Source organism: Camelus ferus, chromosome 10 (genome assembly GCF_009834535.1).
Source record: "Camelus ferus isolate YT-003-E chromosome 10, BCGSAC_Cfer_1.0, whole genome shotgun sequence".
Taxonomy (NCBI): domain Eukaryota; kingdom Metazoa; phylum Chordata; class Mammalia; order Artiodactyla; family Camelidae; genus Camelus; species Camelus ferus.
In genome coordinates, this window is record NC_045705.1 from 54625800 (window position 1) to 54640766 (window position 14967).

At 38.0% G+C, this 14967-nt stretch overlaps 1 protein-coding gene and 1 long non-coding RNA gene across 2 annotated transcripts; one reads left to right on the forward strand and one right to left on the reverse strand.

Annotated features, from left to right (window-relative positions):
* The first annotated feature begins 1177 nt into the window (after positions 1-1177).
* LOC116666456 lies at positions 1178-14800 on the forward strand. Its single transcript, XR_004323325.1, has 3 exons — positions 1178-1188; positions 8587-8593; positions 14718-14800. It is a non-coding gene; the product is annotated as an uncharacterized LOC116666456 (long non-coding RNA).
* On the reverse strand, positions 4830-6076 carry LOC102523818 (olfactory receptor 2D3). Its single transcript, XM_006194832.2, is given in 2 exon segments — positions 4830-5890; positions 5892-6076. Coding segments are annotated over 2 exon segments (951 nt in total). The 5' UTR covers positions 5928-6076; the 3' UTR covers positions 4830-4975.
* Positions 14801-14967: the final 167 nt, after the last annotated feature.

The window sequence follows — 14967 nt, forward strand, 5'->3', positions numbered from 1 at the left end:
TATGGGGATGGGGAGGGGAGGGATGAGACTTCAGAAAGAGAGAAAACAGTAGAAGGACGGAGTCTAGGATTGAGCCCCAGAGGAAGAATTCAAACTAGTAAATCAGGGAAAGTCTCCCAGGGAGGAAGCTTTAAATCTAGGCCATGAGTTAACCAATGTAAAACAAGACAGGAACCAGAACTCTGTGTGTGTGTGTGTGTGTGTGTGTGTGTGTGTTGGCCAACCTCCTCTGTACTCATTACTATCACAAGCGAATTTTAAATATCATCTCACTTATCACCACAACACTAGGAAGGCATTATCAGCCCCAAATTTATAGAAACTAAAAGATAGCAAAGCTGAGCTTCAAGCTCACATCACTTCATACATATTCCCTCAATGCTTCAAGATCTAGAGGGCCATTAGTAAGATATGACCAAAGTATGGAATGATATTTTCCAAGATTAGGGGTATGGTGTGTGCCATGAATTGTTTGTGATGGGATTGACCTTTATAATGTCATATTTAACCAGATAGGCAAAATAAAAATTTTGACTTGTAAGTATTGCCAGTAAACAGGCTCAATCATAGACTTCAATTGAGAGTGCATGTATGAATATATGTATATTCATATGTGACTGAAAAATTGTGCTGTACACCAGAAATTGACACAGCATTGTAAACCGACTATAACTCAAAAAAAAGAGTGCATGTGGAATATAAAGAAAAATGATATACATGAATTTATTTACAAAACAGAAGACTCACAGATATAAAAAACAAACCAAAGGTGAAGTGGGGAGGAATAAATTAGGAATCTGGGATTAGCAGATACGAACAACTGTTTATAAAATAAATAAACAGCAAGGTCCTAATGTATAGCACAGGGAACTACATTCACTATCTTGTAATAACCTATAATGAAAAAGATTATATGAATATATATGTATTACTGAATCACTATGGCGTACACCAGAAACATGCAACATTGTAAATGACTATACTTGGATTTTAAAAAAAAGAGTGCAGAAAAATGGAAAAGGTGACAAGTAAGGGTTAGAATGACCAGCCTTCCTGTCATACCTCTTATAGATAGGAGGTTTCTGACCATGTGTCTTCAAAGATCCGCATGGACGGTGCTCTTTAACTGAACAAGGGTCATTTTCAGTTTGCAGTCACCTCAAGTAAAGATCCAGCTATTTTTTTAATGTTATAACTTTATAAGGTTTCTCTCAATATATGACTTTCATTATAAAGCCATCTAGTGTAAGGAAGGCCCTAGATCCTTAAGCTGCTTCGAATTGTTTGTTACATATTTCTTTCTATGATCATGAAATATAGATCATCTAAATGAGAACCTGTCTTCTGAACTAGTTCCTTAAGATGCAAAGAATTATTTGCTAAGAACTCCACTCCCTTCTGTCATCATGAAAACCTCATCTCCATATTTAAGAAAAAATATAGAGAAACTTGATCTGAATTTAGGCCAACACTTCCCCTGACCACTTATATATTCATTCAGCAAATTTTTGTTAAGAATTTAATTTGTGGCAAATACTGCACTAGCAATTGAAAATATATTAGTAAATACAATCAAATGAAGACTGTCATAAGGACTAACAGAAGCATTCCATATGCTAAGCTACTGTATTTCTTCAGCCAACATTCTGTGCTCTACACATCCTCAGAATACTGTGTTGTGCAGATTGTGAATTGAATGGTCAGTTTGGGATTTGTAGATAGTCCAGATAGGAGTAGGGGTGATTTGGCTTCATGGGCCATGTATTATAAACATTTGTCAATTTTTGACTTCTGATCATTTCAATACTCTTTCTATAATTATAGTCTTCTGTGAGTCTGGTGGGGAGTTAGAATGTCTCCCTTCATAGAAACTGAATACACCTGTATTCACTTTTTTTGTCTTCACTGCAGCTAGGGCACAGCCTGTAACTTGGCCTTGATCAATTAAACACAGCCAGTGTAGACTTTGCATTAAGATCTAGTGATATGAAAAAGCAAGGACACCAAACAGTTTCTTTCCTTTTATTTTTTTTTAAAATAGACTATTTAGGTCAGTTTTAGAGTTACAGAAAAACTGAGAAGATACAGTTCAACAAGTTCCCATAAACGCCCCCCCCTGACTTTTCCTTACTATTGACATCTTACATTATTACTGACACATTTAATAGGACTGATACCTTATTATTAATTTATGTACTAAATTTTTTCTTTAGAAGCTTCTTGGCCCTTTATTTCCCCTCTACCTCCATAGCAGGAGAGGTAGTAGTTTTTATTGGTAACGTGAAAACACCCCATAGGCATCTATTTGAATGAGATGGAACATGATTCTCTCAGCTTTTCACTTACCCATTGCTGCATAACAAACCATCTCAAAACTTAGTGCCTTAAAACAGCAATCGTTTTATTTTGCTTATAATTTTGTGGGTTCAGAATTTGGAAGATGAGGATGGCAACTATTGGTAAAGGCGATATTTAAGATACAACCATGGGAATGAATGGTTAAGGTCATTGGAGGAAGTGTTACTGACTCCAAATTCATTCTGCTCACTGCGCAACAGGGCAATAAATTGGGAGACGAGGTGTTGGGGCAAGGAAGAATGACTTTATTCAGAAAGCTGGCAGACCTAGAAGATGGCAGACTAATGTCCTAAGAATCATCTTACCGAAGTCAGAATTTAGGATCCTTTTATACTAAAAAGGGGAGGGGGTATGTTTTGTTGTTGCAAACTTCTTGGTGTCAGAATCCTTTGTTCTTGCAGCTGTCCAAGTAGGTCAGGTCATGATGTTCCTGTAAATCTCCAACAAGACAAATGTTATCCTCTGTTCTGCAACTTTTTATGTCTATATGAATGGAAAAGTTTTATAGCCTTAAAGATCAGAGCCTTGAGAATGGGCTTTCCTGTATATTTTAGGCTGTAGGCAATATTCTTTTACAAAAGGTGCAGAACAGCATGACTCAGCACAGGAAACAGCACAGGGTTAGAGCTAAAGGAACATACCTAATATGGAGTCAGATTTGTTCTTCCCTATTACAGAATGAAGATCAAGAAATTCTGAGAATGCAAAATATTTGAATATTTCATTCTATGTGAAATTAAAAATAGCCATTATTCATAACAGAAGCAGTGTGTTGGGGAATGTGGCAGTGAACCAGGGGTTAAAGTCTTTAGGAAAAGGGGGGAGAGACCTAGAAATCTAAAATAAAATTAAAAAAAAATTTAAAGACCGCAGTCCCACTTTCCCAGCTGTACTCTATTTCTCCCTTCTTCCTGATGGTGAAACTTCTCCAAATTAGTTTCTGTACTTTCTGCTTACATTTTCTTATTTTTTCTGCTGTTACTGAAGTAGCTCTCACCTAGATCATCACTGGCAGCCAAGTCACCGATTTCAACTATAAATTTTTTTCCTTGTCTATATCACTTCAACTAGCACCTGTTGTTTGAATGAGGATTTTTCTCTGATTTTCACATCCCAGAATTACAGTTTGTCTATTGTAGTGCACTTGCAGTAATTTTAAAAGGACAGAAACATGCAAAACATGTGTAAAAATACATGATGTGTCAGTCATTGCTGTGGGTGCGTTGGATCCACCCAGAGCTGGATAAGGTAAAACGAAGTAAGAGCTTAAACAATGGTTTTTAAATGATTGCATTGATGCACAAACGCACACAGGAAAGAAATAGGAGGTTTAGCTACTAGGTGTCTCTTCACCGGGGAGGTTTTCTACTGTAAAGTCAATTTGAGATCTGCTGTTCCTGGGCCTGTCTTCATGGTAACTATAGAATGGTTACCATAGAATCCCTTGTAAATGTGTGATTGGTTAAAGTTTGGGTAAAAAAGCCAAGTGGCTGTCAGTCAGTTTATTTGAACTAAGAGTTTGTAGGAACCTGCAATGGACTGCAGAATTGACCATTCTAGAGAAGTTGAGCCACACTGAGATGTGGTTAGAGGCATCTAAGCCTAAGGAGGGGTCAGCCTAGGATTGGTAAACTCCACTTTCTAAAATTCTAATTTCTATTGTGCTTCCAGAAGAGATAGTCATTGGGTGAACTGGACTCATTCGGAGGAGGATGACGAGAATGACTATTGGACACCAAAGCATGTTAGATAAAGGAATTTTAAAGGAACAAGCAGGTGGTTAGCTGTGAGAATTGGGTTGTGGGAAAGGTGGGTTGAAGACATAGGAAAATTGATTTTGATTTATCATAAGGAAGATCTTTCTAATAGTGAAAAAAAAAATCTATATACAAAAGGAAATGGCCCTAGAGCATAGGGAGCTAGCTATACTGTTCTTGTTTAGGCAAATGCTGGACAATTACTCAATAGAAATATTGTGAAGGGGTTTAAGCCTCAGACGTATGTTTGGATTAGATGACTGTTGAATTCCCTTTTTACTCTGATAGTCTGTGCTTATATGGACTTTGAAGATATAAAAAAAACTCATTTTCTGGAGCTTTCAGGAGAGAACATCATGAGCTAGGAAGTAGTGTTGCCTCTGGTACCTTTTTACAAGCTGAAATGCTCTGGACCGTGAACGATCCTAGTATTAAAGACTCTGCCAACTATGTTGATTGCTTTAATCAGAGGCTATTCCTGGGTTTGTAGGACTGGGACATCCAAACTTGAAATGTCTGTGATGTTAGAATCATGCCTGCAATTCACATTAGATGTTATCTCAGGATAATCTACTTTAAGCCACTTAGATTCAAGAGTGATTGTGCTTAAAACATGTCCACTTTAGCTGAATTAACCAAAAACTCCTTCAAAATAGTACTTAATGCTTTTCATAATCTAGAAATAACCACATGTTTCATCCTTTTACTTCTCCTCTATGTTTAGTATGTGTAGTCACAGTTTCTGGAACATGTCCCTTACTTTTATGCTTCTTCCTGAAATGACCTAATTCATAACCACCTACTGAAATCCTGTTTCTCTTTGAAGGATGTCACCATTGCTCTAAAAGTCAGACCCAAGGTCACCACCCCAGAGAAAAGGACTTTCTTCCAGTTAGCCTCCTGAGAGCTCCTTTGACATCCTTGTTTCTCAGGCTATAAATTATGGGGTTCAACATTGGAGTCACTACTGTATAGAACACAGATATCACCTTATCCTGCACTTTTGTGGTCTTGGAGTTTGGCCGCATGTAGGTGAATATTCCTGACCCATAAAAGAGGACAACAACAGTGAAATGGGAGCCACAGGTAGAGAAAGCCTTGAGCCTCCCCTCCCCAGACTGCATCCGGATCACAGTAGAGATGATATTCCAGTAGGAGACAAGAATCAGGGAGACAGGAGCTAAGAGGATGACCACACCCATTGCAAAGATGGCCATTTCTGTCCTGTGAGTATCTGCAGAAGCCAGCTTCAGGAGGGCAGGGAGTTCACAAAAGTAGTGATTGATAATGTTCTGTCCTTGATAGGGAAGTTGGAAAGTAACGGTGGTATCTACCAGAGACACTAGTGCGCCACTGGCCCAGGACCCTAGGGCCAACTGAAGACATACCTGTTGGGTCATGATGGTGTAGTAGTGCAGGGGCTTGCAGATGGCCACATACCGGTCATAGGACATCACTGCCAGCAGGGCACACTCAGTACACCCAACCAGAAGAAAGACAATTATCTGTGTCATACACCCCAAAAAAGAGATAGTTTTCCTCTTTACCAGGAAGTGGACCAACACTTGCGGGACAATGCTAGTAGAGAAACAGAGATCTGTGAAAGATAGGTTTCTAAGAAAAAAGTACATGGGGGTGTGAAGTCGAGAATCCATGAAGATGAGAATGATGATGAACAGGTTTCCAAGCACCGTCAACAGATAAATGATGAGGAAAAGAATGAACAGCAGGATCTGGGTCTGCAAGTCCTGTGAAAGGCCGAGGAAGATAAACTCAGCCTACAAAGGTGTGGTTTTCTTCTCCCATTGACATTTATGCTCGTTAACCTTCTGGCACAAACAAAAGGAACAAACTTTGGGTTTATGACAGCAAGCCCTGTAGAAGAGGTTCATTTAAAGCTTGATTTTAAAGCCCAGTTGGATATTTCTAGCTTTTTGCAACACAACTTGTTCCAATGGATACTAAATAGAATATATTTATTCTTATTAGTTGGTTGTAGTTTAACTCCACTTAATTTTTTTCCAAATCTTCTCTCATAGTGCCACTTATTTACAGACAGAATATGACGTTAAAGCCTTCTTGGCAAGTTCTGATATGAGGACTTTAGAGTTCATGTGGATTGGACTAAGTGGCTATACACATTGTTGTTAGGAAGTGACCATGTATACTGTTAGGACTATCACCTTGCATGAAACTGCACCACTAACTGTTCAAAATACTACATATTTAACTATAACAGATGCTTGAAAAATGTGAAACAGTTTTCAGGCATCAAATTTAATTTGACCTCTTAAAAAACAACAAACTTTTCTTGGGTTTAACACATGTCAGGCATTACTTTAAGAGTTTTATATGATTATATTGTCCTGATAACATTACAAGGTAGACACTAGTTAACTTATTTTGCACATGAGAAAACTGAGGCACAGAGAAGTTAAATCACACAATTAATAAATGGTAGAATTCATTAGCTGTATAATATATAAAGACAGTGTAGAGAATAAGACATTTTTTGTACAAGGCAAGTGAATAGAAAAGTTAGTACAATATTTCTGGAAAACAATTTTGTCAAATACATTAAATGACTCAAATATTCATATGCTTTGATCCAGTTTTCAATAGTATGGGGAAGGGAAAATTTTCCTTTTTCACTAGTGTTTTCTTCCTCATAAGGAGTAAAATCTGATTTGTAACATTCTAGGATGTTGATTGGTCCATGTTTACTACTGGGTAGGGTTCCTGTGCTTTCTATTTCTTCTCCTCTTCCCGGGATTGGTCTGACAGAAGATGTGATATATACACAAAGGAATATTACTTGGCCATAAAAAAGAACAACATTCTGCCATTTACAACAACATACATGGACCTAGATTGTATTATGCTTAGTGAAATAAGTCCGACAGAGAAAGGCAAACACTGTATGATATCACCTATTTGTGGAATCTAAAAATAAAATAAATTAATGGATATAATAAAACAGAAACAGACTCACAGATATAGAGAACAAACTAGTGGTTACCAAAGGGGAGAGAGGGAAGGGGCAAGACAGGGGTAGAAGATTAAGAGGTATCAACTACTTTTGTATAAAATAAATAAGCAACAAGGATATATTGTACAGCACATGAAATATAGCCAATGTTTTATAGTAAATTTAAATAGACTATAATCTATAAAAATACTGAATCACTATGTTGTACACCTGAAACTAATATAATGTTGTAAATCAACTATACTTCAATAAAAAGTGAATAAAGAACACGTTGAATACACATACAGTGAAACATTATTCACCCTTAATGCTATTTATCGCAACATGGGTGAAGTTGGAGGATATTATACTAAGTGAAATAAGCCAGATACAGAAGCATAAGTACTACATGGTATCACTTCTGTGAGGAATCTAAAACAGTCACACTCATAGAAGCAGAGAGTGGCGTGGTGGTTGCCAGGGGCTGTCGGGAGGAGGAAATGAGGGGCTATTAGTCAAAGGCGCTAGGTTTCAGTTGCACAAGATGAGTAAGTCCCAGAGATGTGCTGTACAGCATAGTCCTGTAGTTATTCACAGAACCATCTCCTCTGCCATAATTATTTCTGAAATTCCACAGGGAATAACTTAACCTGTTCTCAGCACTGTCAGCTTCGAAGTAACACCTGTCATTTTCTTTTTTCCCTTCTCTTGCTGTCTAGGTGTTATCTGAGCACTACTGTTTCCTCTGTACCCTACAAATAATGATTATTAATAGCAGTAATAATAATAATGACAATAATCTTCCATTGGTGCTCACCAAAAGTGGTTTCACTACTGCCTTAGGGACCAATGGTAATATATATTTTCAAAATGTACAGAAAATCCTGAACAAAAAAATTCCTAAAATGTTGAGAGTGGTTTATTCTGGGTACTGGAATTACAGAAGCTTATTTTTCTTCTTTTCTAATGTTTTTGGTGCTTTAAAGTTGTTGTTTTAAAGGCCATATATTTCCAGTATAGGAAAAATATAAAAATAGGAAAATCTCAAGGGTATTTCCTGGAGGATGCTCTAAACTAAAGTCACTTGATTGCTTCTACTTTCAGCCTTGATAAAGTAAGTGGAACAAGACTAGCCATCTTGCCAGAGGCAAATATAAAACAAAATAGACAACAGTCATTTTCAGACATTGGACAACAGCCAGCTCAAAACATAGTCCTCTATAAGGAGATTAGCTAAAGTGAAAATCAATTGAAATCACCTGCTGTATATTGGAGAGTGGGGCAAGCAGATATGAAATATGTAGGCATGTGCATTTACAAAATCTCTTTGGAAAGTAGTCTGAAAATATTACAAAATTCCAAAATGAGCTTATCTTTTTTTCTTGAATAATGCTACTTTCAGGACTTTATATTTTGGAATTAATTACAGATATGCAAAAAGCTTTGTTTCACATAGAGAGTTTTTTTCCAAAAAAAAAAAAAACCGTTAAAGTCTAACAATAGATGATATGTGAAATAAATTATAGATTTCCTGCATAACGTAAGTTATAGAGCAGAGAGAACTGGGTAAGAGTGATGATGTCTGAGTCACACAGACATGGATTGGATCCATCTTCCCCCATTTCTTAGCTCTGTGACCCTGGACAAATTATTCAGCTCCTGCATGCCTCAGTCTCTTAATGTAAAATGGATCTAACACCACAACTTCATTGTACGAATGGAAAGACTGAATTAAGAACTTAATGGAAAACAGTTTGCTCAACGTCTGGCAACTACATTAAAGAAATGCCTGCTATGGTGATGGTGATGATGAGGATGATGCCATAACCCTGGGCCATTAAAACGTGAGTAGATCTATATTTCCTACAGAAAGATGTCTGACACACTGCTGAGTTTTAAAAGGGGGTTGCAAAATAACATGTGAGGTGTTTCTGTGTGTATATGCGTGTGAGTGTCTCTCTCAATGATTCCTTTAAATAATACGCTTACCACACTGATAAACTAAGAACTGATAAACAACAAAACTAAGAATCCAGGTAGAAACTATACAGTCCATATAAAGAACGGTTATTGCTCTGTCTGTCAAAGGTAGGACTTGCACGTTTAATGAACATGTGTGTTTAAATGTGGCCTGGGGAAGAATGTGGTTTAATCTCTACACAGGAAAGGAGAATGGTAAGTGAGTGAAAAAGGAGCCAAATGAGATGAAATATAGTATCATTTATACTCAGAGGAAGGCCAGGGATAAGCATTCTTTCCACTCTAAAGATTTCATATAACTTTGTCAACCTTACTAATTAATTCAGCAACAATGTCCCTTTAATACAGAGAGAAAATGAGGAAGAAAAAATGGGTGGGAAAAACAAAATAATGAGAATAAAAGCTAGAAGAAAGTGGGGAGGAGAAACTGAGCATAACGGACTGGGCTCCAGAGATGTGGAGAAAAGCAGAGAAGGAAGTGGCTACAGGACCTGGTTTTTTCCCCAAACTAAAAGGGCAGACAATGAATCTTTTATCCCTCTGAGGCCCTAAGAACATTGTAAGCAATAGGGCCTTTGCAGATATCTTCTCTTAATGACTTTGTCTCACATGCACCCAACTGTATACATGGGAATTATTCCTGGTCATTCACACACTACACAGGCTGCATATACCTACTCAGCTTTACAAGCTGTATCTCACACAGACACACACACGTTGCAGATATACTCACGTGACTATTTCATGTACTTAAGTATATAACTCTCATGGCCTCCACATTTTTACCATAAAGAAGGAGTCACAGAGGAGGTACTGAGCCTGCTGGGTACTGACCAAGGCTGGGTCATAGGGGACGCCTCCACATCTGACTTATATGGGAAGGATGTCAGAGAATGGGGTATTCCTGTGATGACACCAGCAGTGGGGCTAGTATCCTCCTCTGGACTAGAAAGACAGCACTAACTGTAACTGGACCCTCTCTCCTCCATCTGCTCCAACCCACCAAGGAGATTGGAGGGGCAGTGTCAGCATTCTCGAACAGTGTACCACACAGTCCGGGTGGCTTCACATCTCCTAGACCCAAAGTATAATCACCAGCAAGAAGCTCCAGATGAGGTTCCTCAAAGCAAGATTTCTAGTATTGTTCTAGCTCCCTGCCTGTTCACTGGGAGATGGTGGAACAGATTCAAGCTGGGGACACAGTGAAGACTGACCGGCTGACAGCAGAGGGTGGGGAGACCCAGGCAGAGTTGCTTTTCAACAGCTAGAGGAAAGTCATGTGACCTCTCTGGAAACAGCCTCATCCCTAAGGGAAAAAGTCTGGAAGAGGATTTGGGAGCTGGGATTTGGAGAAGAGTGGGAATGGGATCGTTGTCTCTGGGAATCTAACAAAGACAAAATTGATGGGTAAGAGAGTGAATGACAAAGCTCATCTTTCCCAACACTGTGCTCACCTCCCAATCCCCAACCAGTTTTGCAGAATCCTACAGACGGAGATTTCCCACTCTCACCTGAGGGCAGACATAAAGCTGAAAAAGGACTGAGGAGTCACTGGTGAAGGAATCGAGGAGCAAGGGCTGGATTTCTGTAGCCTGCAGATCCACTCCTGAAGGACGTCACCAGTTGTGGCTTCTGAGCAGTGCCTCCCCAGACCTGCACTAGAGTCATCCTAAGAGTTTGACTCCATCTCAAGCCTTTCTGCCATAGCTGAATTGAGGTGCAAACTCCAGTTCTCCTAGGGCCCAGATCTAAACAGGACTTTCCTTCCAGGGAATATTTAAAAGAGAGGCTCTGAGAGTGATGTAAACAGGGCATTCCCTAGAGCTCTGAAAGCCCTCAACTTTGGTACCTTTCCATCCTCTGAGACACCCTCGGGCACTTTGTGTTTTATTTGAGATCACAGACTGAGGGGGAGGGTATAGCTTAGTGGTAGAGTGCGTACCTAGCATACACAAGTTCCTGGGTTTGATCCTCAGCACCTCCACTGAACAAACAAACCCTAATTACCCCCTCAAAAAATGAAATCATAGACTAAAGCCTCCAAATCATACTCACCTCTCTTTCAAACCTTATACCAAAGTCACTCAGATGACATCAGCAGGTATATTCTCAGAGGGTCACAAATCATTGAAACTTTTGTTTTCACTTATATATAATTAAATAGAAATGAAAATGAGCAGTTATTGGATTTTGCAGATACCAACTTTCTTACTGAGTAATGCAGTTTGGTTGAAGGGCTTGTTACACACAGTAATATGCACCAATCTTAGGTACAGCTCAAGAAAACGAATGTATGTATTTCACGTATGACTGCTGTGCACCAGAAATTGACACAACACTGTAAACTGACTATACTTCAATTATATCTATAGATAGATAGGTAGATAGGTAGACAGTTAGATAGTCAAACAGACAGATACAAAAAAAAAAAAAAAGATTCAAGGAAATGCCCTGAAGCTGTTAGCCCTCCAATCATATTTCAAGTTTAGGTTCAGTAAAACATCGTCTATCACATTAAGGAAATGCTATTAATTTGAATTCTATAGTGTTACTGGCTTTGTGGTTTGGCATATTTGTCATTTACCTGAGGTTTCACAGAACATATAAATGTAACGCATTAAAAATAAACGGATTATTTTCTGTGGTATAAACGTACCATGATTTATTTCACCGTATTCATATTAACGGACATTGGGGTTATTTCCAATCTTTAGATATTAAAACCACAATGAACCACATTAAAACCAAGATGTACCACAATGAACAAGAAGTTTTTACATATGTGTACACTTATGTAGCCATTATATAGATCAGAATGTGGAACATTCACAGCACATCAAAAGGCATCTACTCAGTTGCAAGTTAACACTCCCTAAAAGGTAACCATGACTTGGAATTTTAAATAAATTAGTTTTGCCTGTTCTTGTGCTTCAAATTAATGAAATCACACATTGTATACCTCTTTGGGTATCTGGCTTCTTTCACGAAACATTGTTCTATGAGTTTTGTCTATGTGTTTTTATGTGGCAATAGCTCATTCTTTTAAAATTATTTAATAGTATACCATTGCTTGATCATACCACAATTTATCCTCTCTGTTGCCCATAGAAATGTATACTGCTTCCACCTTTGGTTATTATGAATAAAGCTGTTGTAACATCCTTGTACATATATTGTGCTGGATCTAAACGCTCATCTCTATGGCATATATTCAGAAAACAACTACTGAGTTGTAGGAGGGAAGGCATATGTTTAGGTAAGTTTCAGACACTTCCAAATGGACTTTTAAAATTCATTCTATAAATTTTTTATAAAATTTTGCTCCCATGTCAACTACCCCACATCCAAAATAATTTTATCCATTTTTATTAAGGTTAGTAGTATTCACTGTGGTTTAAATTTACATACTCTGGTGGCTAATTATGCTGTACAACTTTTCATGCTCTTATTATCTATTTGTATTTTCCATATTGTAAGGGCATGTTCAAGTCTTTTGCCCATTTTAAAAACTGGAATTTTCTGGCTTTTCTAATTAATTAATTAGAGATTTGTGGGAGTTCCTTATACATTCTGGGCAGCATGTCTGCAGCTCACCATTAAGTTATTAAAATAACAATATCTCTGTAAGTAAAGACAAATAATAAAGAAAATGTGGTCAAATGTTAACAATTACAGGATCTAATTATTATTTGAGGCACACAATATTTGCATTCTATAAATTATAAAATTCCTCAAAATCATACATAGAGTATGTATGTTATAGACCTAGGTTGCAACTTAGTACCTTCTCCTCTGGAAAACAAATACTTAATTGCAAAAATATAGCACATCTCCAAAGAGAAGACATGTGAAATCTGGTGATGGGGCTCATAAATGGCGCTGTGAGTGCTTATTACATGTTATTTTCTGTCTTCCTCATTACCATGTGGGAACCTTCTGAGGGGAAATGCCACTCGGGCTCCCCCCTAATGATTCAGAATTCTCCTGAGCCCTTCAGCGCTCTAGAGACTGCTCCCGGTATCCCTGCATTTACCTCGTTTAAACGGACCTGTTGTTGCACGATATAGCCCAAAGTCCATAAGACCTTTGGATGGAGCGGGAGGACACAGGAGTTGCGGGGGTGCCCCTTCCTGCCTTGTCCTTGGTCTTGACTTTGGAGACTTCACTGAGCAATCTGACTTGAGGACAAGATACCTCAGCATCCCTCTCCTCATTCTGCAGCCAGCACACCAGCAGCAGTTTCCCCCTCAGCACTGAGGTGTCTTACTGGCTTTACCATGCTAATGTGATCTTTTTTCTCCACCAGATGAGAAAATGCTGGTAAGATCATTAGAGGGAGGAAAAGAGAAGTCATGCTTTGAACAAAGGGGATAACCTGGCATATACTGGGAGTGATATGGTTTCAATCTCTGCATATTTTTGATTTTTAAAAGTCAACTAATTTTGTCCAATCTGATTCTTATTACTAAATCTTCTGTCATAGGTCTAGCCAAGGGTTTTTTTTCCCCACTGTGGATCTACCTTAACAAACTACAATTCTGACATCAAATTCTTTGTGAAGAAGAATTGTGGTTCCCCCTGATGGAGACATAAGTAGAACTTCCATGGGCCAGTGTTGATCCCTTGGGTGGGGGAGGCGATCCTCACGCCTCTGTTGAGCTGGTCTTGGAAGACAGTACATGGGTATGGGGAGTAGAGGATGGGTGATTTCAAGCACAAAAGGTCTCAGACTCAGAATAGAAATTTAGTATTTTCTCTTGGTTCCTACGGATTTCCTCAGTATCCTTCTCCTACAACAGAAGAGAAAGACTGACAATAAACATGGCTTTCTTACAGAAGCTTCCTGACACTGGGGGCAGATTCACGGTCACCTGGGGTAGCATTTTCTCCTCTACACTTACATGGGAAAATAAAACGCTTTTAAAAACAGATCAGGAAAGGTCAGGCTGTAGCCTTCTAATGCTGCGCTCCCAGGGTCGGTGAGAGCTCTATGTAGTGGGCTTACTTCAGAATAGAGAGGGTATGCTGAGCAAAAAGCAGTGAAATATAAAAATGCATTTTGTCCTTGGTGTGTGGCAGGGAAAACGGCTGGAAAGGTGATCTGTGGTCAGATAAAGAAGCCGTAAATAATCATAAGCAGGGATGTGATTGTTCACGTTAATTAATGCTTATTATAACTATTCACTTATTATTTCAATGATGAACTGAAATCTTTCACCATTTTGACTCACAGACCCATCCAGATGCCTAAGACTCCATTATCAGACGCATAGAGTGTAAGTATGCCTTTTTGAGAAAACTCCTGGGAATTCCTTTAGCCCAGGAATTCTTAACTTGAAATTCAGGGGGTTTTTCAATATAGATGTAAATGCTACTTCTTTCTGTCTACTGTAACTGAAATTCAAAATTTCTTTCTTCTTTGAAGGTAAGTACCCAAACCATCTCTAGTAGCATCTATGACTTCATCACCAACAGAAATCAGAGGTATTTTAAAATAACATTGTAGTTGTTGAAGAGATCTCAAAATATAATTTAAGCTCATCATTTTGAAATTAAGGTGGTTATTAGACTTGAGACATTAAAAATTTTAATGTCTTTAAGAAGCACATGTATTATTATAGCACATATCTGTTTTTTAAAACTATTTTGGGAAGTGTATTTAAATAAATGGTTTCCTTGGTAATCCTGTATACTCTGTATGATGTATGTACTTATTAATTTATTTTTAATTTGATGTATTGTAAAAAGTATTTTCAAGCACCTTTACCAGACAGATAAAGGATTGTAGTCCAAAATTTGCATTGGGTCTTAAACTTCAGATTTTAAAGTAATTTCTTTCTTCTTTTTTTTTTTTTGGAATGGCCCCATGAAATGTTTTAAAAATTTATTTATGCATTTATTTTA